At 39.1% G+C, this 27,929-nt stretch overlaps 2 protein-coding genes across 7 annotated transcripts; both read left to right on the top strand.

The window, feature by feature from the left end:
- The first annotated feature begins 140 nt into the window (after window positions 1–140).
- Window positions 141–23,160, top strand: pex5 (peroxisomal biogenesis factor 5). Of its 6 annotated transcripts, none has more exons than XM_084089196.1 (17): window positions 218–484; window positions 8,194–8,351; window positions 9,008–9,046; window positions 9,175–9,292; window positions 9,370–9,513; window positions 10,877–10,967; window positions 11,404–11,494; window positions 12,485–12,607; window positions 14,240–14,350; window positions 15,143–15,226; window positions 15,336–15,455; window positions 18,534–18,677; window positions 18,803–18,873; window positions 19,146–19,367; window positions 20,498–20,663; window positions 22,006–22,163; window positions 22,241–23,160. In XM_084089196.1, exons 2-17 carry the CDS (start codon window positions 8,238–8,240, stop codon window positions 22,479–22,481), a joined length of 2,037 nt encoding a protein of 678 aa, XP_083945322.1. In that variant the 5' UTR covers window positions 218–484; window positions 8,194–8,237; the 3' UTR covers window positions 22,482–23,160. The 6 variants fall into 6 exon arrangements, with proteins under 6 accessions (XP_083945326.1, XP_083945322.1, XP_083945324.1 ...); XM_084089197.1 differs by having other exon boundaries at window positions 274–493; XM_084089198.1 differs by lacking the exon at window positions 14,240–14,350 and having other exon boundaries at window positions 230–484.
- Window positions 23,161–23,696: 536 nt separating this feature from the next.
- cdca3 (cell division cycle associated 3) lies at window positions 23,697–27,624 on the top strand. Its single transcript, XM_084089264.1, has 7 exons — window positions 23,697–23,863; window positions 24,041–24,192; window positions 24,383–24,485; window positions 25,289–25,881; window positions 26,414–26,753; window positions 27,193–27,272; window positions 27,378–27,624. Exons 2-7 carry the CDS (start codon window positions 24,055–24,057, stop codon window positions 27,468–27,470), a joined length of 1,347 nt encoding a protein of 448 aa, XP_083945390.1. The 5' UTR covers window positions 23,697–23,863; window positions 24,041–24,054; the 3' UTR covers window positions 27,471–27,624.
- Window positions 27,625–27,929: the final 305 nt, after the last annotated feature.

Genomic DNA, 27,929 nt, shown 5'->3' with positions numbered 1-27,929 from the left:
CATTTTCAAAAGTTACAGAAGTCAAAAGGTCCTGCACAACAGGAATGAATTTAAATCCTTTAAAGCACATTTACCTTGATGTTGAAACAATAGGTTATCAACCTGTCAGTCAAGGCATGCGCTGTCACTTTAGGAACTTTACGTAACTTCAGCGTAAATCTCGCTCCGCCCGTCTTGATGCTCAGCACAGTTCAAAGCGCTTGTCTTTACGCAAACTGCGTTTGTGAATAGCCGAAGCGTAGCGTGTTCGTCTGGCTGGTTCGCTCATGTTTCAGTGGGCCACACGGGGAAGGTAAATAAAGACAGGACGGTCACCAGCGCAACATTTACCCGTCAAGAACCGACAACCAGGGGGCCGTTAACCTCAGCCGTCTTTTTGAGGGCCTGCTTCGTTCTGTCGTGTTTTGTTTTGATCAAAACTGCATTACTCACGGGATAAAAGGAGAAAGAGAGGAGAAGAGAGGTGACAACATCGCCTGGGCAGGTGAGAGGAGTGAGTTTATTTAGCTTGTAAGCTAACTGTCTGCAGCATAGTTGACTTAGTTGACCTGCTAAGTTAGCTTTATTGTTATGATTCATAGCTGCTGCACAAACAAGGCTGCGAATAGCTAACCGCTTGTGGTCTAGTACGTTGGGAATGGGATGTTCATCTGCCATTTACACTTGGAAAAAGCGACACTTGCCTTCAGTAATGTTCCTGTGCTGAAGCCAAACTGACAGCAGACAAGAACCAGATCTGAGCAGAAGAGTTATGCATGTACATTTCATAACAGTGATCAGATGGCCAACTCAACCAGTGGCCACTCTTGTTCATCTCAATGATTTTTCATCAGAGGTGTCATGCACGAGGGAGGCAGGCTGTTTGGGAATTATTGCATAAGGACAGCAAAGTAAACCTGCACTGTTTGTGCACGTGCAATCTTGGTTAATTGTTAATAGATGTCTTCAGGAACAATGGAGTCTGTGTAATCCTTCTAGTCTGGATAAGCTGGTGAAACATATGTTTATGTCAGTGGAAAGGTAGCTCAGTCCACAGGATTAATCTCAAGCCGATGATTCATTGTCTTTCAGGCTCAGTTTAGGCTATAGCCTCACGATGATCGCAGTAACTTTCTATGCAACTAGGGCTACAACCTTTCTGATACCAGTCTAGAGGTTCTCAACCTCTTAAAATTTAAATGAAGAGAAAACAACAATAAGCTTAAACAAAATCCCATATAATTTGAATTTCTAGACTTGTAAAAGTAATGTAGGCTAAATGATTGAAATGAACATGTTATAATGATTTACAGCATAACATGATATCTACTAACATGTGCTACATGTTCAAATAAAGTTTTGATGTCAAAATGATAAATTGTTGGTATTTATCTGCTCCGTGAATAACTATACATACCTTAGTAAATAATAATTATTATTATTCGTTACATTTATATAGTGCTTTTCTCTGCACTCAGGTCGCTTTATGTGGAAGGGGGGGAATCTCTAGCCTGGTAATACCAAACTCTGCTACTTCGCTTTGCTTCGTAGACAGAAGCGAAATGAAATTGAGCGGAAGTACGAAGTCTGACGTAGTCAGGCTAGGGAATCTCCTCAACCACCACTAAAATTGTTTAGGTCTTTAAAATTAATTAAATTAAATAAATGAATTGTTTAGATCTTTAGAATAAACATTAGCCTGTTTATTTTCCAGCAACCGGTTAAAATTTACAACAGTGCATAATATTCTGTCTGATTTTCGCATTGGTCTGAACAAAAACTGCAGACAGGCTGAATGAAAATGTAAATCCACTCTCTGACAGTAGGTGGCACTTAGGGAACTGCAGAAATAGAGCCGTTTCCCCAGTAAATGCTGAACACAAAGAAGAATCACCCTAAAATGAAAATTAAGTCATTATTAATATTTACTCACCCTGGTGTTGTTCTAATGCCGTATAGCCTTCTTTCTTTTATGGACAACAAAAGGAGATTTAAAAAAAAATCTCCTTTTGTAGTCATAAAAGAAAGAATGGTGAACGGCATTAGAACAACAGCAGGGGCAGTAGTAGCCTACTATATGACTTAATTTTCAGTTTAGAATGGTGAAGTATCCCTTTAAGACTTTTAGTCACTACACAGAGGTAAGATATGCCTTTGAAACTTTTCAGAAGACAGTCAGTTCCCTTCATATAACATACAATAATATAATTAATTAATTCATATGTTCATTCACAAAATTTTATCATGGTTTATCGTCAAACTGGTTACTGTTTCATCCCTCACATAAATACTGATGAAAGCCAAAATATTAATGCCATTGAATATTTTCGAAAACAATACTAGGGCTATGGGGCCTTTGAATATTGTTGCGGACAATGGTGGGCCTTGGAGTCAAAAAGGTTGAGAACCACTGATCTAAACCCTTAATATGGGCTGAAATATGTGCCACCAGAAACTGAATTTGAATCAATTATATTTGAATTTGAATTGCTAAACTTGAATAATTGCATTGGAAAACTGAATTTGAATCACATAATTTGAAATTGTATTGTTTAATTTGAATAATTGCATTGAAAAACTGAATTTGAATTGTATAATTTGAAATTGAATTTATTTGTTTGGAACTGAAGTCCAATACAATTTGATCCTCACTGAAAATTCAACTCTCTATATATCCTCACATTCAGTTCCCACAATTCAGATTCAGATCACCAAATTCAGTTTCAAGTTACTGTGACAGACATCCGGGTAGTTGGAGGATGAAGGAAGAGCAATCGAGCGCAGATCTATAGATAGAGTTATCCCTTATATACAGTATATAGCTGCCTGAACTATATACTGTATATATATATATAGTTATAGTTATAGGCTTCAGGCTGATTCAGGCAGATATATATATATATATATATATATAAGGGATAATGTATATAGCGAGGCGGTTGTTATAGCGAATAACAACCCCGACAGGTCTTGAATCAGCTTGAAGGGGTTGTTATTCGCTATAACAACCGCCTCGCTATACATTATCCCGCTTATTACATGGCTACCTACAAAATAAATAAATAATTTGACACAAATTATTGATTTAAAAAGGAGTTTATTGATTTAAAAAGATTGTATTGCTTCCGCTAAAGAAAATAGTCCGTTCCGCGTCCATAGCAACGCTCTGTTTTTCATGGCAACGGTGTGATATACTTCGCACATTGGAATTCAACCAAGCCATGTAATAAGTATATCACACCGTTGCCATGAAAAACAGAGCGTTGCTATGGACGCGGAACGGACTATTTTCTTCAGCAGCGTTGTGTCGGTTTTGGCTCACAGGAAGCGGGCAGTAAGTCTCTAGATCCTGCAGCCGCAGACAAACTCTGCTGCCCCGCTGTAGTTTCTCTCCGTCCGCCGGCCACCGGCAAAGGCAGTGGAACTTCCCGCCGAAATATACGTACTCCCGGAGAGGCGGTATTAACATTAAGTGACATGGCATCTGACGCACAGAAGCCAATGGCACATGTCACTATGCGTATTGGCACATCCGGTGCACATCCGGTCTTCATTGGCATGTGCCAGCTGGATAGTGGCATGTGTCACTGACATTATTGGCATGTGCCAGTGGTGGATAGTGGCATGTGTCCAGAGCCGCCTTAACCTAATGTTAGGCCCCGGGGCTGAGAGGTTTTGTAGGCCCCCCATCCCCTCGATTTATAGAGTCTCATTTTAAAAAAGTGTAATATCTAGGTAATCTACATCACATAATGCATTAGTTTCTTTCGAGACCTACAACAGTGAGTTTTTTTTTATATTGTTTTCAATTTTAATATTGTTATTAACATATCACTGAGCAAATAAACACAAGAAACTTTATTTAACAACCACACACAGCAACTAAATTTAAACTTTATGCAAATGAGAAGCGATTTTCGCGAGCGACAACCAATAGGAAAGAAGCCTTAAGTGGAGATCAGCTCCCGTCACCGTCTCGAGTGCAGGAGAGACAGAAGAGTTCGAGGGCGATTTCACTGTTTTATATGATTTGACAGTAACTAACCACAAACATGGATATAATAAAATGATGCATGGAAAAGAAACTGTCGACAGTCAGTGAGTTTATTCTGGATTTAGTGCGTAAATCATTTTGTTTACAAATGAGAAGCTTTGCAGTTGTTATATAGCCTACATGTTAAAGATTTTATTTTGGATGTGTTCATTGTGATTATATTGGCTGGGTTTATAAAAGTTTATAAAATTGAAAGGATCATTGCTTGGTGCATTTGGAAACAAAGCTTGTCTATTTCTAAATGTAATCGCGTGCATCGCTGATGATTATAGGCTACTGTGTGTTGAAAAAAACGTCGATTAAACACACTCGCAACAGACACCCCAAAGCGGAGACGTTAGTGGTAGTGATGGGCAATCCGGCTCTTTTTCGTGAGCCGGCTCGTTTGACTCAGCTCACTGAAAAGAGCCGGCTCTTTTTGACTCACAAACGGCTCTTTAAAAAATATATGTTTTAACTCGCTGAAAGTCCACTGCACAACTGTGCACGTGAATATTCAAATTTGTAATTGTCCATAACAACCCAAAAACTTGTCTGCTTGCCTTGCACATCTAATTAATGGGCAAAGTTATGACTGACTATTCTTCTTACCTTCTTTTTTTATTTTTTATGTGGATGTTATTGAGCTTGTATAAGTTTAGCTCTTGCGTTCTTCTGAATATCTTGTGCTGCCATTGCCCGATATCATTTCTGAGTCATATCAGACCATAATCTATCTCTCTTTTAAATGCCTATTCCACGAGTGGTAGGCTACGACTGGCTGTTTTAAAATATAACTAATATCGAAACAAAATAACAAAATAACCCAGGCAGTCTCATCTACGAGACGTTTAGCCCTCCTCCAATAGTACTGAGCTGGGCTCATAGCTTGCAGGTTTTGGCAAACTTTTTTCATTTGACTTGTTCAACCGCCTCCCGCCCGAATTTAATTAAAATATTATTTTTCGTCACGTCATCCGCCCAATCCGCGGTTTATCCACATCTAGTGTGTGTGTGTGTGTGTGTGTGTGTGTGTGTGAGTTAGCTTGGCCCTCCCTCATGCAGTTTAATTGGTTGACAACATCGCGTGTATGATTGACAGGAACAGAATGTGAGGCTGATCAGACCGTCGAAACAAATGTGTGTGCGCCTTTAGGCCTATATAATTATGTTTTTGTTGGTTTTTGAATTAGTCAATTATTTTAAATAATTAAAATCATTCATTATTTCATTATTAGCCTACATAATGATTTAATTTCTATAGGCTATATTTTTAAATATAGAGTCGGCTCTTCAGATATGCGAGCCGGCTCCCGTCGTTCACCTACAAGAGCCGGCTCTTAGATCCGGCTCATTCGCGAACGACCCATCACTAGTTAGTGGCACTGAGCGGACACGAACCGCAACGCCTCATTCGCGCCGCGGGACCTCTAGACGCGCGTAAACGCGTCTTTGCATAGACTTAACATTGAAATCACTCGCGCCAGACGCTCTTTTCGCGTTTGGTGTGAACGCACCATAACAATAACATTAGAGCGACAGCACTACCAACGTCCACAAGCGACTAGCGACATACAACGACAAAATCTGACAAGTTAAAACAATATGACCTTTTCAGCTCATCATAAACCTGAACATGGGAGGCCCCTGAACTTGGGAGGCCCCTGGGCTTCAGCCCAGGTAAGCCCGTGCATTAAGGCGGCCTTGCATGTGTCACTGACATCGCGACACACTGACACTGACATGACACCTGACTGACACCGAGTCGCGGAACATGTCACCGTGTTGCGACACTTCCAGTAGTGACTGACAGATTAATCGAACACCTAGTACTGACATAATTGTGGCACAAAATCCTAAATAAATAGCCTAATTTTGTGATATTTAAAATATCAATTAAACGAATTAAAGTGCATTAATATTTTTTCAAACGTGTTATTTGTGTCACGTCTGTATTTGATTGGTATGTGCCACTAAATGTTTTGTAATACCAGAGCTACTTTATGTTGTTTATCTCGCAAAGTCACAAACTGCCCATTCTAGGAAAGACGCGAAATAAATCTATCATGGGTCACTACGAATAACGTATTAACAGTCGCGTCCATAAACCTTTATTTTTGCGTGATGCTGCACAGACGCACGCCAGTAGGTGTCAGTATAAGTGAGTGTAACACTGGCCAGCGCAAGATTCTCATCTGTGGCTTTAATATTTCAAAAATAATTTGATCGAATTATGTATGTTGTAGGCTACACATTAACTTAGCGATGTTATAAATCATTTTTTGACAGCATAAAGCAAATTGTTATGCAAGTGGCATATGACGCAATCCATTTGGCACATCTCACGTTTTAGTGACACATGCCAATATCCACTAGTACATGCCAGTTGGCCTGTGTCACTAAAACTGACATGTCTCTTTATGTTGTGGCACCTCCAGTAGTGACACCTGCAGCTGTCTGCCGGAGTATAATGTAGATTATGTAACATATAATGCACATAGTTAATTTGTACAACCAATAAAATATTTTATTTATTGAATAATTCCATACAATTATTTTTGAAATATTAAAGGTACTGAGGAAGGTCCTGCGCGACCGAACGTTTGTTGAATTTTTAAAATGCACTGAGCACTTTTTTGCACTTGTATAAATAAAGAATATTGCTAGTAGCTCGGTATACTCCTTTTCAGATACATAGCCTAACAAACAAATGATTTTTAATAATTAATTTTTTTACACTTTTTGGAAGGACTTGAAATATTAAAGCCACAGATGAGAATCTTGCGCTGGCCAGTGTTACACTCACTTATACTGACACCTACTGGCGTGCGTCTGTGCAGCATCACGCAAAAATAAAGGTTTATGAACGCGACTGTTAATACGTTATTCGTAGTGACCCATGATAGATTTATTTCGTGTCTTTCCTAGAATGGGCAGTTTGTGACTTTGCGAGATAAACAACATAAAGTAGCTCTGGTATTACAAAACATTTAGTGGCACATACCAATCAAATACAGACGTGACACAAATAACACGTTTGAAAAAATATTAATGCACTTTAAATTCGTTTAATTGATATTTTAAATATCACAAAATCAGGCTATTTATTTAGGATTTTGTGCCACAATTACGTCAGTACTAGGTGTTCGATTAATCTGTCAGTCACTACTGGAAGTGTCGCAACACGGTGACATGTTCCGCGACTCGGTGTCAGTCAGGTGTCATGTCAGTGTCAGTGTGTCGCGATGTCAGTGACACATGCCACTATCCACCACTGGCACATGCCAATAATGTCAGTGACACATGCCACTATCCACTGGCACATGCCAATGAAGACCGGATGTGCCACCGGATGTGCCAATACGCATAGTGACATGTGCCATTGGCTTCTGTGCGTCAGATGCCATGTCACTTAATGTTAAAACTGCTGCTGTACTCCCGATCACCACTATGTCTTTGGCCGGTCCCATCTGGATCAGCGGGGACCGGTGCAGCAGCGAGGTGAAGCTGTGTTCCTGCCCGGGAGAAGAGACGCTGCCGCGGGCCACGGAGAGAGAGAGTATAGGTTTCATTCTCACCTGTGAAATTATCCCTTGCTGTTATTTTTTATTTTTATTTTTTTCCATTTCTTTCGTTCTAACATCCATAAGCAGCACAACAGTCTGGCATATTAGTGCTGAGTGATGATCCTGCGACACTGAAGTCTATCTCATAGATATAACATGATATTAATGACTCTATCTATCGATATCGATCTGCGCTCGATTGCTCTTCCTTCATCCTCCAACTACCCGGATGTCTGTCACAGTAACTTGAAATTGAATTTGGTGATCTGAATCTGAATTGTGCGAACTGAATGTGAGGATATAAAGAGAGTTGAATTTTCAGTGATGATCAAATTGTATTGGACTTAAGTTCCAAACAAATAAATTCAATTTCAAATTATACAATTCAGATTCAGTTTTTCAATGCAATTATTCAAATTAAACAATACAATTTCAAATTATGTGATTCAGATTCAGTTTTCCAATGCAATTATTCAAGTTTAGCAATTCAAATTCAAATATAAATTATTCAAATTCAGTTTCTGGTGGCACATATTTCAGCCCATACCCTTAACCACTTCACTACTGTCACTTTTATAACATGCCACTTAATGATGACATTTTATTTACTTGTAGATATCTCAAGGTGTTAGTTTGATCCAGCCTCACAGTGTGTTGCCATGGCGATGCGGGAGTTAGTGGATGCGGAATGTGGGGGAGCCAATCCCCTTATGAAACTGACTGGTCACATGACCCAAGAAGGAGGGGCTTGGAGACATCGATCAACACCCACTGTAAGTTCCTAAACTTTGGATGTTTCCTAATGTTTTTTTTTGTAACCGGGGCAAATGTTTGGCTCCAACCCTAATCAAACACAACTGAACAACTAATCAAGGTCTTCGGGATTATTAGAAAGCTACAGGCAGGTCAGCTTGATCAGAGTTGGAGCTAAACCCTTCAGGAAAGTGGACATAGAGGGCCAGAGTTGAGAACCTCTGATGTAAATATACTGATTTGCCAAGAATGTGTTTATTCATCATACTGTTTACAATCATCCCTAATGATGGTGGCTCCGGCTCTCAAGCATGCTGAAAATAAGACTTTATCCCAAAAAATCTGATGATCTGATCACAGCCACCCTGTGCTGTTTGAATAAAACATTGACAGATTAATGGCAGAAGTTGTGGTTATTATTTATTGGTAAGCTAACCAAATGATTTATTGTCTGATCAGAAAGTAATTAATAGATTTATCTGAAAAATATTATTAGTTAGTTAGATTATTCATCTAAAAATGATTTTTTTTGATGCATTAATCAATTATGTGCAGTGATTCATATATATAAATATGCAAATAATGCAAATAATCAATAGTTGCTGCCTTGAAAATAATAAAATCTAACGATTAAATTAATATTAAAAGTTTTTTTTTACTCATTTCCCCCCCATAGATTCCTCCTACTCCAATTGAAATAGCCACGGAAGAGGAGGTGTGTATTTTGGTCTTTTAGTATTTCAAGGTGTTTTCAATTTCTATGACCTGATGTTTGTATCATGTCAAGTAGTCTGTGATCATGTCACGTGTTCTTACTGACATCCTGTTGTTTTTGAAATCCAGCTGGTCAATGAGTTTCTACAGGCCCCACAACGGCCTCCTCACAGTTTTGACATGGGTCAACTGCTGGAGGAAATGCAGCAGATAGATCAACAGAACTACAGACAGGCTCCACAGAGAGGTAGTGTGCACAAACACACATTCAGACAGATTTCAGCATGTTTAAGTGTGATATAACTGTATGTTTTCTTTTCTCAGCTCCTGACGTGGCTGCTCTGGCGCTGTCTGGCGATTGGGCGGCAGAGTTCTTGTCCACTGGTGACTCCGCCTCTTCTTCTGGACAAGCTGGTCTTGATCCAGCTGATGCTGATTGGACCAGAGAATTCATCAATGAAGTTGCAGGTTAATACATATATACATACAGTATATGTGTGTGTGTTATACAATATTATACACACATACACCTAACAAAAGTTTTGGTAGTGACATCAATCAATTTTGTGTTTTGCAAAAAAAATTCACATATTTCTATGGTATACTGGAAAACAATGGTAAGTATTCAATAAGTTTTAAAGGCTTTTATCGCCAAAAGCATTCGATATATGCAATATTTACAGTGTTGACCCTTCTTCATAACCTCTGTAATTCACTCATGCTGGACTCATGCCAAATCCTGACTGATGGCGATCCATTTTTGACTTGTTAGTGCTCTGAGTTGTCCACTCGCCTTTTGAGGATTGACCACAGGTTCTCTAAGGGATTAAGATCCGGGGAGGTCCCTGGCCACGGATCCCAAATTTCAATATAATAATCTCAGAGCCACTTTATTATCACTCTTTTCTTGTAACATGGTGCTCCATAATGCTGGAAAATGCATGGATTATCACCAAATCGCTCCTGGATCATTGAGAGAAGTTGCACTTGCAGGATGTTACCATTTTTTTATACATGGCAGTGTTTTTGGGCAGAATTGTGAGAGAGCCCACTACCATGGATGAAAAGCAACCCCACAGATGGATGTCTCAGGATGCTTCACTGTTGGCACGACACAGGACTCTTTTCTTCTCCGGAAGAAACAGTCAATTTTCCATAAGTCCAAAACATTCGAAAGGGGGCTTCAATTGAGAAAATAACTTTGCACCAGTCTTCTGCTGTCAAATCCTTGTACTTTCTGTAGAATTTAAAAAGTGTTTTTCCTGGGAAGAAGTGGCTTTTTTGTTGCCTTTCTTGACACCAGGCCGCTGTCCAAAAGTCTTGGGCTGCAGATGCACTCACACACATGCTGCATATACAGAAGCTCTGCACTGGTGGTGACACGATTCCACAGCCGAAGGAGTAGGAGACACACTTTCCCATGTGCTGATGATATGATGATGTTAGCTGGCCATTGAGCCAGGGCCAAAAGATGACCAGTGATGCTTTTTACAATTACTTAAAATGCATCTGATCTGATCTAGAATAATCTAGAAATAATGTGAATCAACACAACAACTTTGCTAAACACAATTTATGTCACTGCCAAAACTGTTGGTTTGGCATGACTGCATGTATATGGCATATATTATATCCTTTTTTAATTTAAGATGCTATTAGAAATCATTAAAATATCATTAGATGTCATTTAACGTCATTAGATGACAATTGACAATTCTGACAAATCTTTACTTATCTTTAGCCAGCCATCCTTTCATTCTCCGTAGCTTTACTTTTTCTGTTGTCTTTTACAAAACTTCGACCACTCAGTTCCCTTCCTCCTGTCTCATAGACCCCGGCCGCTGGGCAGAGGAGTACCTGGAGCAATCAGAGGAGAAGTTATGGCTTGGAGATTTGGGAGAAAGAGAACAGGACAAAGAATGGTATTTTATGTTTCTTAAAAGGAATAATATAGAGAGACTTGGCATAAGAATATTATACACTATCGGTTTTTTTATGTTTCAAAATTAGTCTCTTATACTCACCAAGGCTGCATTTATTTGATCACAGATACAATAAAGCATATACAGCAGTTGTGCTGCTCACTTTTTTTTGCGGAAACTCTGATTTTTTTAGGATTCTTTGATGAATGGAAAGTTCATTAAAATCGCATTTATTTGAAATATCTTTTGTAATATTATAAATGTCTTTACTGTCACTTTTGATCAACTTTATGCATCCTTGCCTAATAAAAAAAATCATATTCAAACATTTGAATGGTAACGTACATAGATTATACTAAGGTTAGATCAAGAGTAATAGATGTTTACAGAGTCCTGATCCTATCCTTACTTTAATGTATTTTTTTTATACTATCAGGACACAAGAATACCAGTCAGGTGAAGAACTACGTCAAACAGCGAATGAACTCCTTGCCAAAGTGGACGACCCTAAACTCAAGAACACAGAGGTGAGGGCAAAAGGAAGGGTCTCCCTGCTGTCGGTGTTGTTTAAGTGTTCTTTGAGCTGCACCTGAAACACTTTAGTCCAAGTCACCACATGCATTGATATATTAAACAAGTATGCACATATTGCAACCAAAACACAAATTGTAAATCAATAGTTCCACTTCTAAAAAAAATATCATTTTAATATGAATAGTCCGTTCTATATAAGTTGCTATGTTGCTTGATAACCACAAACTGCCTATGGTTGGGTTAATAAACTGTTTTACTTGGTAGAAGAACTGTTTATTCTGATAGCTATTAATAAATAAATTTGACCATAAGTAAGGAGTTTTTTTGGCAATCCACCTTGGTAAAATCCCTGTGTCACATGGCTTCTCATGACATATTGCTGTATTAAATGCAGCAGTACTGGAACTTTGGTAACATAAGTTTATGAAAAATGTTTTTTTGCTAGACATTTGACTAAAGTGTATCTATTTCAAAATAAATTTGCTCTGCTTTCACCCATGCCACATCACAGAAATTATCCATCACAACGGATCCCTCAAGTTAAGATAAAACTGTGTTAATGTTGTCTCAAGGGATCATTTTACATCCCAGAATGCACTTCTGGGTTATATTTAAAAAGTTAAGTAACACATTACTGACCACAGGTTCTCCATGGGATTAAAGATGATTATTATTTAGGTTAATTTTTGCCTTGTGGTTGATGATAAAGTGATGTGACATCGTTCACGTTTTCATGGGCATTTCTTCACTTATTCATTCTGTCTTTTTTCATTTAATTCTGCTCTGCCTTTGTCATATAATTTGGGATATGTTATGCTTTTGGCCGTTACTCCTTCCTCCTAGTGTCTGACCATAACTGTCAAGAAGAAACCACTGATGGACTTGTGTGTGTGTGTGTGTGTGTGTGTGTTCAATGCATCGCCAATGTGTTTCCTGTTAGCAGTAGATGTGTAATAGCTGTTGTTGTTGTTGTTATTGTGTAGTTCCTGCGGTTCATTAGGCAGATTGGCGATGGCAGTGTGACTGTGGAGGACAGAGCAGGAAAAGAGCACACTGATAAAGCACAGGCCAAGGAGGCACAGCACTGGGCCTCAAGCCTTACCCAGGTACGAGCCCTTCCCAGCTCCTCTGATAGAGGAAACACTGTGAAGGGTGACACTGCAGCCCTTTGGCAGCCATCTTGGCTCTTCTCAAGCTGTAACTACATGGCATACTGTAAATCCTTGCCGATTTGCACTGCAGGGATTTAAATACTAACCCATGTGAAAATACAGTTTTGGATAGTTTCATTTGCTTCAGAGACTGAATTCTGTACACACAATGGAGACTAAGACCTCATTTTAAATTTGGTACTCAAAATCTATTTTCAATACATGTATAAAAAATATATATAGAGTATTTGGTTTGAGTATACCAAAAATATACTTAAAAGTTTGGGGTCAATAAGATTTTTTTTGTTTAAAGAAATTAATAGTTTTATTCAGCAATGATGCATTAAATTTATCAAAAGTGACTGTAAAGACATTTATAATGTTACAAAAGATTTCTATCCATAGATTTCTCCATAAATGCTGTTCTTTTGAACTTTATATTCATCAAAGAGTCTTAATAAAAAGTATAATGGTTTTCACCCAAAATGTAACAGTTTTTTTAAATTGTATTTTTGATCAGCTTTGGTGAGCATATAAGACTTCTTTCAAAAACATTTAAAAAATCGTACTGACTCCAAACTTTTTAACTGTAGTGTAATCTAATTTCAAAATCATCTATCAAATTATTTGTAATATTTAATTATAAACATATATGTGACCCTGGACCACAAAACCAGTCACATGGGTCAATTTCTTGAAATTCAGCTGTATACATAATCTAAAAGCTGAATAAATAAGCTTTCCATTGATGTATGGTTTGTTAGGATAGGACAATATCTGTCCGAGAAAAATCTGGAATCTGAGGGTGCAAAAAAATCGTTGTCCATTTATGTTCACGATTGTTCTGCATTCACTCACAAAAATAAATGTTTTATATATTTAAAGTAGAAAATTTACAAATTATCTTCATGGAACATGATCTTTACTTAATATCCTAATGATTTTTGGCATAAAAGAAAAATTTATAATTTTGACCCATACAATGTATTGTTGGCTATTGCCACAAATATACCCGTGCGGCTTGTGACTGGTTTTGTGATCAAGGGTCACATATTAGTTAATTATAAACATATTAGTTAAAATACTTCGATTTAATACAGTTTATAACAAAACATTATGATGTAAAATGAATAAGAAATATTAAAGATTATCCACTATTTCTAGGTCATCAGTCAAATTTGTGGAGTTAATGCAGCTTGAGTTTTCACTCAAATTGTTACGCAGAGAACAATTTAGAAACTGTATTTTCACTAGTGGTCTCAGACGTTTGGACCTCACTGTATATCAAGCCAAGTCCATGTTTTTTTCAAAGGATAAATCACAATTGTCCTGGTCTAGGTCTTGGAAACTGGCCCTTGTTTTTAAAAAAGATCTTTGTTTTATCCCACGGTTCAAACGAGCAGTAGTTTGTGATATTTCCTTCTTCCTTCTATCATGGACGATCATCATGACATGATCCCTACATTTTAACATTTTAACCTCCATCCATACCTAAATTTTCCCGCTATGCCTAACAATCTCACACCAAACGCACACTATCCATAAATACCCCCTACCTGTACCCTCTGTCCCAAACTGGCTGCCCAGTTCCTGGAATCAAGGGAAGGGAATGTGGAAGTGGAAACCCGAGAGGGCAAAGAGAAGAATGACAAAGTTAAAGCAAAACAGGCAGAGCAGTGGGCTACTATCGTCAGGCAGGTAGGACCCTGATCACCTGGCAACAGTGATGCAGTAGTCCTGCTATGTGTTTTGCCTGTGTAGGCTTGTCATGTTCATTATGTTAACTAGCTCCTGCTGACCTGCTGCCTTAAAGAGAGCAGACTGTTGCTTTAGTTTAATAGTGCTTTTAACATAGTTATCACTGAAAGACGTGTACAGCTAAACCCTGCTCACACTGCTTTTCACTTGTGCCCAGCTACTGAAACCACTTTGACTTCCTGCAATAGTGAAGGTACACTGAGCATTGTTTGCTATTTTTAATATAGAGAGGAAAGGAAAGATGGATGAATGAGGGTGAGTTTTTTTTTTTCTTCCTCTGTTGGTCTCTCATGCCCACTTTCTTTTTCCATTACATCCTTTCTTTTTTCCCCCACTCTCATTCATCACAGTTTGTTGTCTTTTTTCCCTTCACCTGAGTATTATTTAAAGGTGCAGTAAGCAATTTTTGAAAAAACGTTGAAAGGGGATCGGACTGAGCGCCACAATAAACTTGTAGCTAATCAGCAGGAGGGGGCGTGTCCACTCATGATGGGAGAAGAGAGAGAGTGAGCAAGAGGGAGTATTATCTTGCTTCGCTTCTGCAAAAAATAAAAGAAATGCTCTTGCATTGTGTGTTCGTGCATTTTGGGGATGGGTGTGTTTGTTTGGGTTGGTTTCAAATATCAACAACGATTTTGAGAAATCGCTTATTGCACCTTTAAGCATTTGCAGGCTCTGTGATGTGTTATTATGGAGGCTGTTAACAGCCTGGCATGTCGCTGTGCTCGGTAGGTTTCGGCAGATTCTGCTGAATCATGGGTAGATGAATTCGCCACTTATGGGCCAGACTTCCAGCAGGCCAAAGCAGCGGTGGAGGTGAGCCAGGCTACACACTTGCACACATATACATGAACTTGAGTGTGATACCTTTGCATTAATTGGTGCTTGTGTTGTTGTGTGTGTGTGTGTGTGTGTGTGTGTTCAGAGTGATGTTGATTTCTGGGAGAAACTCCAGCAGGAGTGGGAGGAAATGGCGAAGAGGGATGCTGAAGCTCACCCTTGGCTCTCGGACTTCGACCAGATGCTCAGCAGTTCTTATGACAAGGTATCTGGATATACACCTGTACCCATTTACAGCATGGATACTTCCACCTAACTGAAACCTTGAGCCCTTTCCCAGGCTATTATCTGTGCTTTATTACAGTTTATTCAATGGTTAGTTGTGGTTCGTAGTAAAAATAGACAAAATAACTGGCAATATGATGTCTAGAATGTACGTTACTTAATATAAACCTCTTGTTGGACTGTTGTATAAGAGCAATATCATAATCATGCTGTTACCTGTGGCCGAATCTCAGTCGTTCTTATATTCACAAGGACAGCATCTTAAATGTTGCATACTACGTATCACTCTTAATACTTTTAATACTAAAAGTTTAAATTTGCTGCACAAAAATTATTTAATAATTTTCTTTTCTTTAAGTAGATTTCTTTTATTGTTCAGATTCCAAATTCACTACTGTTCAAAAGTTTGAGGATGGTAAGAATTTTTCATGTTTTTTTATTTTATTTTATTTATTTTTTAAAGAAGTCTCTTGTGCTCACCAAGGCTGCATTTATTTGATTAAAAATATTGTAAAAAAATAATAATAATACTGTGAAATATTATTACAATTTATATTTTTAATAGATTTTTAAAGATTTTTAATTTCTAATTTAACTGAATTTAATTTAAACGTACAGTATGGCATTTTTCGCCGCTAGGGGTCGCTAACCTATTTACAATAACAAAGGCGTAGTTTGATGACGCAACATTTGCTAAGAATTATGGATCTTGTCGTCAACGTCAAGCCGACCGATCTAATAATGTTTATGGATGACTGAATACTAGGGGTGCACGATTCAGAAAATTTCACGATTCGATTCGATACCGATTTTTAGTCTCAAGATTCGATTCAAAATCGATTCTCGATTCAAAAAACGATTCACAGTATGTAAATGTAGTTGACTTTTTCCTGTGTGATTGCAGTAGACATACAATTTAAAAGAAAAGAAATAACAAATTAAATGAAGTTTGATATTACTTTGTCTTCATAAAAACTTTTGCAACTAAACAGTGCAAAGTGCCAAGCTTTGGCCAGCTTTCAAATACATTTAATTCAAGTTTAAATTAAAATTTAAATACATTTTTTTTTTCACATTTAGCTTTAAAGTGCTGTAGTCAGATCAAACAAACAATACTGCTAAATGTAGTTTAAGGAGTAGGCTATTGACGGCAAAATAGGCTACAGAATATTTCGTTCTGTATTGACAGGTGCAATTTTTGAAAATCGATTAAAAAAAATACAATAAGCCTACATTATATCTGCATTTATGTCAAAACCTAGACTTTCAAACATCAAAATGTCATTTATTAATATGAATATTCGTGTCAAAATTACATATAAACATTCTATTTTGCCTGGAAACGCTTCCAACACGCTTGCGTGTCGCGAGAAAAATAGGCGTCGGTTCTATTTCTAGCATGCACGCATTTCCCGCACGACTCGGGCCACACCTGAGACGCGCGTGTCACGCAGGCTGTGTGCAAGCTCTAAGGCCGGTGACACACTGGCTGCGTGGCGTTTCTGTTGCGTGTCAGCTGCGTGGCGTTTTCCATGTCTTTGCACACCAGAAGCGTGTCTGACGCGGCGCTGCTGCTGCTAGGTGACATATGATAAGCCTCAATCGCCACCACACAGCCAGCCAGCCTTCCTTCTGCTCCGCTTCTGCTGCAATTCTTCTTTTGGCTATGACAAGAGTGTGCAGGCGTAAGTGTGAATTCGATGCAGCGCCATCTATGGGAATGGCAAGCTAAACTCATTTCAGGACAATACTAAAAAATATATATGTAAAAAAAAATAAAAAAAATCGATTTTTGGAATTCTATGAATCGATTTTGAATCGGTAAAGTTTGAATCGCGATTCATATGTGAATCGATTTTTTTGCCCACCCCTACTGAATACATCAATGTTTTTATCATGACTGTGATATGAAGCAGTTCGGGATTGCTAAGAGACAGCTATCAGCTCCAAACGCGACGCGAGTCCCGCGGATATAAAAGGAATATGGACATTTCATTCTACCGAACTACACGCAAGTGCAGAATTACAACTCACAGGTCAGTTTATTAGACAAATTAAACTTGTGAGGTAACGCAGCGCTGTTTCACTTGGTCTAACATTACACTAGAACACTAAACTGCATTTGAATGTGTTGAAATGTAACGTTATGTGTTAGTCTGTCTGTATGAGACTAGCAGTAAACTAGATCAACATTAGAATAACATACAGATCATATTCTGACATTTTATCATTGTTGAACTATAAAACATTGATTAGTTTTATGTAAATGTGCTCACCTGTTTAATAAAGTACATGTAGGAGCGGTCGAAGTCTCGGACGTGGAGCTCTCGTTTATATACTGTCCATGGGAGCTCTAGGCATCTCGAAAACACCGCGCTGATATTGATTCTTGTTTTAGTTCTCCTTTTTTATCCAAAGTCTGCTTGTCATGGTCCATAATGTTTGAACGAAACAACAACAGCGTGCAAATAGACATTGCGAACTACAAAGTTGTCCGCGTCAGTCGCTTTGGTTACTATCAGACGGCTCTGGTTCATAGCTCTGGTTGCCATGGCAGCACGAGCGGAAACCAGGGACAACGCGGATATGGCGGCATTGGCGGCGACAAAACGGAAATAAAGAAACGGGACGTTTCTCGAATTAAATTACAAATTTCTCCTGGTTTGAAAGTTGTTGGAAACAGTCGGGATAATGTAAGTACACAACTAAAAAAAATATATAACATAGATATAGTGATTTTTGCTATTTTTAAAGCAAAAAAGTTACATATTGTGCCTTTAACAGCAGCCATTATTCCAGTCTTCAGTGTGATCCTTTAGAAATCATTTTAATTCAAATTTGTGATCAACATAATACACTCTTGCTGAATAAAAGTATTAATTTTTCTCACACACACACACACAAAAAAAAACTTACTGACCCCAAACTTTTGAACAGTGGTGTGTTTTATTCAGATATCCAAACTTTTTAATTTAAAAAATAATAATTTGTGAATATTTACTTTCATGTTGTTGGTCCCATTAAAATTAATGTGAATATGTCTTTACTCTTCTCCTAGGGATATCAATTTGAAGACGACAACCCCTACCTGTCCCACGATGATCCGTTTGCCGAGGGCGTGAAGAGGATGGAGGCGGGGGACATTCCTGGAGCCGTACGTCTCTTCGAGAGCGCGGTTCAGAGAGAGCCAGACAACCAGCTGGTCAGAGCCTCATACGTATAAACACGACATCCAAAAACTGATGATACATTTTGTCTCAAGGGACTCTAACTCTGTTCTACTTGTTTGTCTCTGTGAAACGCTGACTGTGTGTGACGATACTGCAGGCTTGGCAATATCTGGGCACCTGCCAGGCGGAGAACGAGCAAGAGTTTGCTGCTATCAGCGCCCTCCGCAGGTGAGAAGTAGAACTGCAGTCTTTCTGTGTACATCAATTAAAGCTGCAGTCAGCAAGTTTGGTAGATTGAGGGGACTTAGCCAAAATTTTTTATGTTTACAACTCTAATGCCCCTCCCCCACTACCACCGAGCACCCTCCCATCGAGTTTGCATCCTTCATTCTGCATCCTTCCCATCTGCAGCTTTAAATTCTCCTGACTAGTCTGACAAATATGATTTATTAAAATACTGCTCCTGCCTTTTTAATTCAAGTCTCAATTGTTGTTTTCAGATGTATTGAGCTGAAAAAGGACAATCTGACGGCTCTCATGGCTCTAGCTGTGAGCTTCACCAATGAGTCACTGCACAGACAGGCCTGCGAGACGCTCCGTGATTGGTTGAGGCACAACCCCAAATACAGGCCTATCCTGGAGCAGCATGAACGAGAGAAGGAGAGGGAGGGTGTGAAAGAGAAGGAGAAAGAGAGGGAGAGATTTGGATCTCTTTTGCCAGAGTAAGAGGATTCTTGAATGCAGTAAAAAAAACATTCTGGGTTCAAGGTCTGAAAAACTGGTCCTGTAACTGTGTGCTAACAAGATGCAAGCTATTAATGGCATCTCTTCTTGTTAATCAGCTGCGATGAGGAACATTAGATTTTGTTGATTGCACCGGGTGCAGGTTTCGCTCCTCATGTATACTGCCGTTCAAAAGTTTGGGTTCAATAAGATATTTCTGAAAGAAATGAATACATTTATTCAGTATTTTATTTCAAATAAATCCAGTTCTTTTTAACTTTTGATTCATCAAATGATACTACAAAAAGTAAGTTTTCTCTAAAATATTAAGCAGCACAAGCACAACTGTTTTCAACATTGATAATAATAAAAAAGAAATGTTTCTTGAGCACCAAATCAGCATACTAGAAAATTCAGCTTTACCAAATGGTTAGGGCACATAACTGTAACCATAAATAAAAACTGATGGATGAGTCAGAATTATTTTACTTTTATTAGACACAGAATTCCGTTAAATCTTATTCATGATTGTACAACACTGGATTGATCAGATGTGGAAGAAGCCTGTTTTAAGTGTCTGTCGACACCGGCATGAGATATGCAAGACACTGGACAGGGCATTGTAACCAAGCAACAGATTTACATTTGTCACCAATCATAAGCGAGCAGTGCTCTAAAAATATATCTAAAACAAATACAGGTGTGGAGTTCCATCTGAGTTCCATCCAAGTGTTTTAATCAGTTGACAGTGCAGATATTAAAATACTTTTTGTATGACTCAAGAATGATTATGCACTTTTCTTCATTAAAGAATATTTTTTTAAAGTAAAATCTACTCACCATTTTGTTCCAAACCTGCCTGACTGGCTATCTTCTGTGGAGCACAAAAGGAGGGTTTTAGAAGAATATTCTGGCCTAATGAAAATGAATGAGCACTGGGTTTCTTAAGCTCCAGAATGACAAAAAGCACATTGAAAGTGTCATAAAATTGACTGTATTCCAAGTCTTTTGAAGCTATATGATTGTTTTTTGGTCATGCGGGCGAGTAAATAATGAGAGTATTTGAGTTTTTTGGGTGGACTATCCCTTTGAGCTACAGACTAATCCAGTTCTTTCTTGTTCCTCTTAGGGCACTGTTCAGTGAAGTGCAGACGTTGTTTTTGAGTGCGGCGGCCGCTGACCCCGCACGGGTTGACCCTGAGCTGCAGTGTGGTCTGGGCGTTCTCTTCAACCTCAGTGGAGAGTATGACAAGGCTGTGGACTGCTTCAGTGCCGCCCTGTCTGTGATGCCACAGGTTGGTTCATTCACACTTAAAAGTGGGGTAAGCGTTATTTGAAAAACGCTGTATGGAATTTAGTCGGACCGACACACGAACAACAACAGCAAACGTTTGTAGCCAATCAGCATTAGGGGGCGTATGACGGTGGAGGAGAGAGAACGAGCAAGAGGGAGATTTGAAGAAAGACTGCAGAAATAGAGATGAGACACAATACAAAAGAGAAAAGCTCAGACAAACTCACTGGAAAATGAAGGGTTATGACTGGGCAAGAGCTTTAGGACTCGCTAGAGAATGCGGTGTTTAGCGTCATTGTTAGTGCACTCGCATGCAGGGGGTTCAAGACCGACTCGAAGCAGGGCGGTTAGGATTGGAGGCTGAGTTTTGGAGGCGGAGCATTGAAGAGAGGGGTGTGTTTGTTTGGGTTGATTTCAAATATCAACAATGTCCAACTGCGCTTTTGAAACATAGCTTACCCCACCTTCAAAGCAGTGACACACCAAGAATTGGATTGTTGGATCGTTGTAGTTTGCTATTGCTGTGATGTTATGTGAGTGACAGGTTGTCCCGCCCTCACGCTAGTTAACACAAGAGAAGAGAAGAGCTGCATTATTCCATAAAACATTACATTTGAATTTCATGGTGACTAAAGCAGCCAGCAACAAAACTACAGCATGTGCTTATAACCAACAATGTTAAAGGACAACTCCAGTGAAAAATGAACCTGGGGTTAATTAACACATGGTTACCGAGTCGATCGTTCCCTGCGATGCGTTTTCATGAAAATCGAATGTAAAGAGTTTTATCTTTAAAAACAGATTAGCTCATAACACTAGTATATGGGGCACAGAGTAAGTAAAAGTAAATCGCTAGTTAATACCACTAACAAGGCTCAAAATAGCCTCACACTAACACGGTAGCATAATGAGGGTCCCTACATGCAAACCGAAGCATTGAGAACTTTGTAAGTGTACAGACAGTTTAATAAGAAGATGCTTTATAAAGACAGTACATTACGCGTTTACAGACAGGCGTCATCTTGGAAAACAGTCTCGACTAGTCGAGTCACGAACGCTGTGCTACGTTAGATTTCACTATGCGTAATTCCTATCGACCAGCTCACTTAGCACGGCGTTCGTGACTCGATTACAACGATCGACTCGGTAACCATGTGTTAATTACCCCTAGGTTCATTTTTCACTGGATTTGTCCTTTAACGTGGACGCAGATATAGTTCATCATTATAGTTATTGTTGTTGGTGGGAACAGGTCTTTATACATGGTTATATTCTACACATTTTTACACATTGTTCATCAGTATTTTAGTTCACATTCTTCCTTCTCTCAACCCTACATGAAGGATTATCTGCTGTGGAACAAGCTGGGAGCAACTCTTGCAAATGGTAATCGCTCCGAGGAAGCGGTCGCAGCTTACAGACGCGCACTGGAGTTACAGCCTGGATTTGTACGCAGCCGATACAACCTGGGCATCAGCTGTGTCAACCTGGGTGCACACAGGTTAGTAAAAGAAGAAGGTTTCATTGGGGTAAACAAGCAAACAAAAAGCTAAATGCCATTTGTCGTTTCTCCATCAGGGAGGCAGTAGAGCACTTCCTAGAAGCCCTTTCTCTGCAGCGACAGGCCGCCGGGGATGGAGAGGGAGGCGCGGGGCGAGGGCCAGGTACAGCAGTGACTGTGATGTCAGATAACATCTGGTCCACCTTACGCATGGCACTGAGCATGATGGGAGAAAGCTCGCTTTACTCAGCCGCCGACCGGCGAGATCTGGACACGCTGCTGGTGCACTTCTCCCCGAGAGAAGGAGAGACAGAATGAAGGATGGAGGAGTTGAAGGAGCGCATGAAGATAGAATGTGAGTGTGGAGAAGCCTGTTTTGGAGAGAAACATCAAGACTCGTGATGTACATTTCAACAAAGGGACATGACGTCGCTTCACTAAAAGAGTGAAAGCCCATTTAGCTCAGATGCCTGAGGAAAAGAGACATGTTGAAAAGCCCATGGTACAGTTTAAGAACACTACAGTACTGCTATGGATTGTCACAAGTTTACGCTTACAGAGAATCTGTTGTAATTTCTCCATTTAGTTAATCTTGACGATTACTGTTCTTTCCATTGTCCTTATCAAAATGACAGTAATATTTCTCTTATGGGGAAAGTAAGGTCCCTGCACTGTGAGCTCAAGAGTACTTGCCTCTGTTTGACAGAGAAGAGGGATGTGGAGATCTAATTGTGTTGTACGTCACTACGGCTCCTGTACAAAGTAACAGTGATTTGCAAGCCTTAAAGTTATATTGGCACCTTCATTCGTAAGCGAGACTGAAAGACATGTCTGTAAGCACTCTTTCTTATCTGATATTTGCTCTTGCTGTAAAATTATTTGCTTAATTGTAAATTCTACTTGCCATATTGTGTATTGTACCATAATTATTAATGTTTTGCATATAGCCAATTCAAATTGCTATTACTTCAAGCAATAAACAAAAGATGCTTAGTAACTTGAGGAAAAATATTCATATTTCCAAGCATAAGTAAATTATATACATTTATTTATATATATATATATATATATATATATATATATATATATATATATATATATATATATATATATATATATATATATATATATTATTGAGTTTATAATACACTTTATAATAACATGATTTTAAAAATATAGAGATTTTTCTTTGTGGCATTTTATTCAGAGTTTGCTTTTTGCAATAATCAAAATACTAAAATATACTTGTTTTAATATTAATTCAATTCACTGAAGTATTCTTTGTAACCACAGAAGTGTTCAGGTTTTGTTTTGTTTTGTTTTTTGACTGTTTAACTCAAAGTATTAAAAGAAGGCGTCAGCATTCAACCAGTCAACACGCGGCTGTATTTCAAATCGCTGATACACGCCCAATAAAATGTATTCACCGTCTCGGCCAATCAGAAGCGCCGAGACAGGAACTCTCCCGTTCTCCTATTGGTCGGTTTAAAAATCGCCGCAAACACAGAACGACCCATTTAAATGCTCTTGCTCGAGTCACGAGGAGTTTGGATTAGAAGACGAAGACTGAAGCATTTCTTTTTTAATATCTGCTTTTTACATGTACATGTTTAAAACGTGACGGAACATTCAATCTGATCTGGTGTGAAAGATAAAGGGAATATATAGTGAACTGAACGTGGAAAACTTTGAGCTTTAAGGTGAGTTTGATTATTGAACAATAACTTTACATTGTTAGTATAACGTAACATGGCACGATGTGCTTGTTTATTTAATGTATTTTAAAAAATCATTAACGTTACCTTATGGGTTTAACTACTTTTTTCGCTTTTTACCATGCACGTTTTTATAAACCGTGCTGTTTTTTTTCTGAGTAGACTACAGAGTAAACATGGGATCCAGTGAAAGCAAGATGTCTGTGGCATCAACACCTCGGGTAGATCCGAGCCAGCGGCCGAAAGCAGCGCGTGTAGCGCAACTCGCAGACCCGCGTTCACCGTCCTGTGCTATCGACCGCACACCTTTACAGGTACAAACATACAGTTTAACAACGCTTACTTGTATTACAGTATAGCCAGTTCAAGTGCTAAATGATTTAGTTGCTTATCGATAAGCCGGACTGTGAGGTGAATTTTGGCATTTCTCAGGTTCCTAATGAGCACAGCAGTGAGCAATGTACAAAATAAAATAGTTTAATTTTTTCATGTATTTTCCTGTAGGTGGGTGTGGCTTACTCTCCTCTACCTGCGGTGGAGTCAGTTGGGCCTGGATTTGTTGACCCCCGCTCTCCCACGCCTGGCATTACTCGAACACCAATGAAGGGTAAGCCAAGTGTTCTCCATTACGGGCTCTGTGTTTCTTCATTCTTTATTCACAATAATTAAACCTTACGAAAGGAGCTCAAGCTGAGAGCTAATCATTAGCTCAGCCCTTTAGAGTGCAACAGTAACTTGCCTGCCCACTTCCAGAAGTGTTTTTGTTTCTTCCATAAAGTTACAGCCCATGAACCAAACCAACCATCTGTGAGTTTAATCACATTTCTCTCCAGGATTCATGCTGTTATAATGGACAGTTATAATGCTGTTGTAAAATAATGTGGGCTGATGACTTCAACAAATGCATATATTGTTGATTTAACAACCTCATAGCTCACAGTAGGTTTAACTTTAAGGGTTTGTAATTTATTGGTAAAAATCAGTTTCCCTATGGAGAAAATGATTATTAATTCCAGAACCCGTTGCACTCTGTAGTAAACTCGCTGTCCTCAGCCCTTCCAAATTAAATTTGCGATTGATTGAAGTCGGAACAGATCTTTTCTTCTTTGTGACATACATCCGAGTGAAACCGGTGATCAGAAAAGAAAAGAAAATGCAGGGTGAGGATTTAGATCTGTCCATCAGTTGTTGATGGATGGAGGCAGATACTGTATATGAATGTGAGCTTGTAGTTGATTGTTAGAAAGGGGTGGGAGATTTAATTAAAAATTAAAATGCCAATTTTTACAATAGAAATTAAAAAATGAAACCTATGCATGGATTAATAGTTCACAATAAGATCAATGACAAGCATTTTAGAAAATTGAAAGAGTGACTCCTTGATCTCAAACTCCTTTGTCTCCTTTACAGTGAGCGTCACATCTTTCGCTCGGCGGCTGAGCACCTTCTTTCTCAATGATGTCAAGTCCGGTGGCGAGACTATTTCTCCTCTTCCTCCGGTCTCCTTTACCAAACACCCCAGCCTGCCCAATGGGGCTCAGCAAAATGATTCCGGCCCCAGAGAGCCCCTGCTCCCGAAGGACAAAAGCTCAGAACGCCGCCTTCTCAGGGAACGCACCGATGCCGTGTTCACCCCTGCGCCGTCCTCTCCTTCACTGGGCTACGGCTCCATATGCAGCAGCCCGTTCGTGTTGGTTGGACACGCACAGATGGAGGTAGAGGTGGATCCTGAGGCCTCGCTGGAAGAGGCGGAGGAGGCTCTGTTGCTTGGTTCTTCGCCGTTAAAGAAAGAGCTCAGTTTGAGTCTTCTTGGGTGTCATGAAGGCGTTTACTCATCTTCTCTGGAGGAACGTCCTCTGACTCCTCTTCCTCCTGTTGAGACACAAGCGAATGAAGATCATTCCTTCTCAGTCGCCCCACCACCCACAGAGTCCGAGCCTGTTGCTGAAGCTGTCGTGACCCCGGAGGAAGCTGAGGTCCCATTCCAGACGCCTGACGAACAGGTTTGTTTTTGAGATTGAGATGCCTTTCAAAGGTTTGAGAATATATTGTTTATAATGTTATTCAGCAAAGATGCAGTAAATTGATAAAAAGTGATTTGTAGAGTTTTAGAATTTTGCAAAAGATATCCATTTCAAATAAATGCTGTTCTTTTGAACTTTCTATTCATCAGAATTCTGAAAAAAATGTATTATGGTTTCCACAAAAATATTAGACAGACATTGATAAAAAGAAATGTTTCTCAAGCAACAAATCTGCATATTAGAATGATTTCTGAAGGATCATGTGACTCTGAAGACTGGAGTAATAATGCTGAAAAATCAGCTTTGCCATCATGAATAAATTATATTTTAAAAATGTATATCAAAGTAGATTTGTTTTTGTAGTTTAACTTTAAATTAATATATTTTTTGTTTGTGTTGTGACCAATGAAAATTTCAGGGCAGGTGGGAATCTGAACTCTTTTATAGGCCTGTTTTGGCATCAGAAACAATCCATACTGAGACTAAATGATGTGTGTCTCTCCTCCATCAGGTCACAGCTGCACTTCCTGAGTCACGCCATGAGCAGCCAGAGGTGAGCAAACCTCTCTCGCCTCAACCGGCTGTTGCCTCCAGCAAATCCAGCTCAGTCACCAGCGTCCCAGTCCAAACGGTGCAGTCTGACATCCGTTGTCTGAAGTTTGACACCCGCAGCCCCAGTCAAGCCATTTTTAAGCCCCAGTGGTTGGGGGTGGGCTTCGGGACCGCTGGTGTCAGAGCAAGAGGGGTACAGGGACGTGGAAAAACGTCTATCTCTTCACCGCTCTCCACCAAAAACACAGCCACAAACGAGAATAACAACATGGTTGTGCGCGCCAAACAAAGACCAAGAGGTGAGTGCGTCTCTCGGCCACATGCTTCTGCGTCATTAATCGTTCTGCTAGTTTCTGATGCTACTTCCTCCATCCACTTTATTTTTCATAACAGATTTTCTTTGAGTGTGCAGGACTTCCAGTTCATTAGCCGCTATTGGTAAATAACTGGAAGAATGGCCATGCAGTAAAAGTTAACTATTTGTGCAGCAAAACAGTATGTTTATGGTTGAAGTAATATTAAAACATACCAGTTTGCAATATTAAGCAGCACAAACTGATTTTTTTTTACTGCTAAAATAACCGAAAGCAATGACAATGGAAGCCTCGCATATTCAAAAAAGTAAGGTGGATGGAAGACTAACACAAGGATAAATATGTATATTTAAGGGGAGGTTTATTTACTTTTTCTCTGGTTATAAACTAGAAAATTGAGGTATTTGCTTGTTTAATATTACAGAAAAAGTTCTGATTGGTGAAGGCAGATCACCCCTGCAGATCCTGAGGGAAGCCAATTCACCCAGAGACCGCAACTCTCAGGTAATTACACCGTTATTAGTCACTACTGTAACATCAGTGCTCCTTTTACTGGAGACGTCCATGTTATGTATGTAATCACTTATGGATCTTCATGTTTCTCGTCAGATGAAGCTGAAAGTGTCCACCCCAGAAAAACAGAGATTCACCCAGATGGACAGGAGAGCTCTGATTCTGTCACTCAACAAGGAGAATGAGTGAGAAGAACTGGGCACACCAGGATAAATCCAGCCAACACTATGTGTATATACAACAATTTTAAGCCTTAAACTACATGATTGTTCTATTTTTCCTTTTCTTTGTTGTTTCTTTGTAAATAAACACTTTTTAATGTAAATAAAATTAACACTTTTAATTTTGTTTCTTCTTTTTTGAGCTTGTCTGAGGACATTGGATGAAACTATTATTCACAAAAAACATGCGCTTGACAGATTAAATTTTATGTCATTGCAAAGCAAGTGATGATAATTCTGCAATATACCACTACTGTAGCCCTGCAGTTATTGAAAAATATCAAAACTCTTCTGCACAATTTTGTCAGAGGTCTGTTATCAGATATTTGTCCAGGATCAGTGTTCTGCCTACCGTTCAATAGTTTGGGGTCAGTAAGAATTTGTTTTTGAAAGTCTCTTATGCTCACCAAGACCTATTTATTTGATT

The sequence above is a fragment of the Abramis brama genome (assembly GCF_963993115.1).
Source record: "Abramis brama genome assembly, chromosome: 17".
NCBI classification, from domain to species: Eukaryota; Metazoa; Chordata; class Actinopteri; order Cypriniformes; family Leuciscidae; genus Abramis; species Abramis brama.
The sequence above is the reverse complement of the archived record's forward strand: the minus strand, read 5'-3'. Positions and strand labels throughout refer to the sequence as shown.

Coding starts and splice junctions, on each gene's coding strand:
- pex5 (XM_084089196.1), top strand. CDS start 8,238: ATGGCGATGCGGGAGTTAGTGGATGCGGAATGTGGGGGAGCCAATCCC. Junction 11,495..12,484: donor CTAAACTCAAGAACACAGAG/GTGAGGGCAAAA, acceptor GTTATTGTGTAG/TTCCTGCGGTTCATTAGGCA. Junction 18,678..18,802: donor GAGAGCCAGACAACCAGCTG/GTCAGAGCCTCA, acceptor ACGATACTGCAG/GCTTGGCAATATCTGGGCAC.
- cdca3 (XM_084089264.1), top strand. CDS start 24,055: ATGGGATCCAGTGAAAGCAAGATGTCTGTGGCATCAACACCTCGGGTA. Junction 24,486..25,288: donor TACTCGAACACCAATGAAGG/GTAAGCCAAGTG, acceptor TCTCCTTTACAG/TGAGCGTCACATCTTTCGCT. Junction 25,882..26,413: donor TCCAGACGCCTGACGAACAG/GTTTGTTTTTGA, acceptor CTCCTCCATCAG/GTCACAGCTGCACTTCCTGA.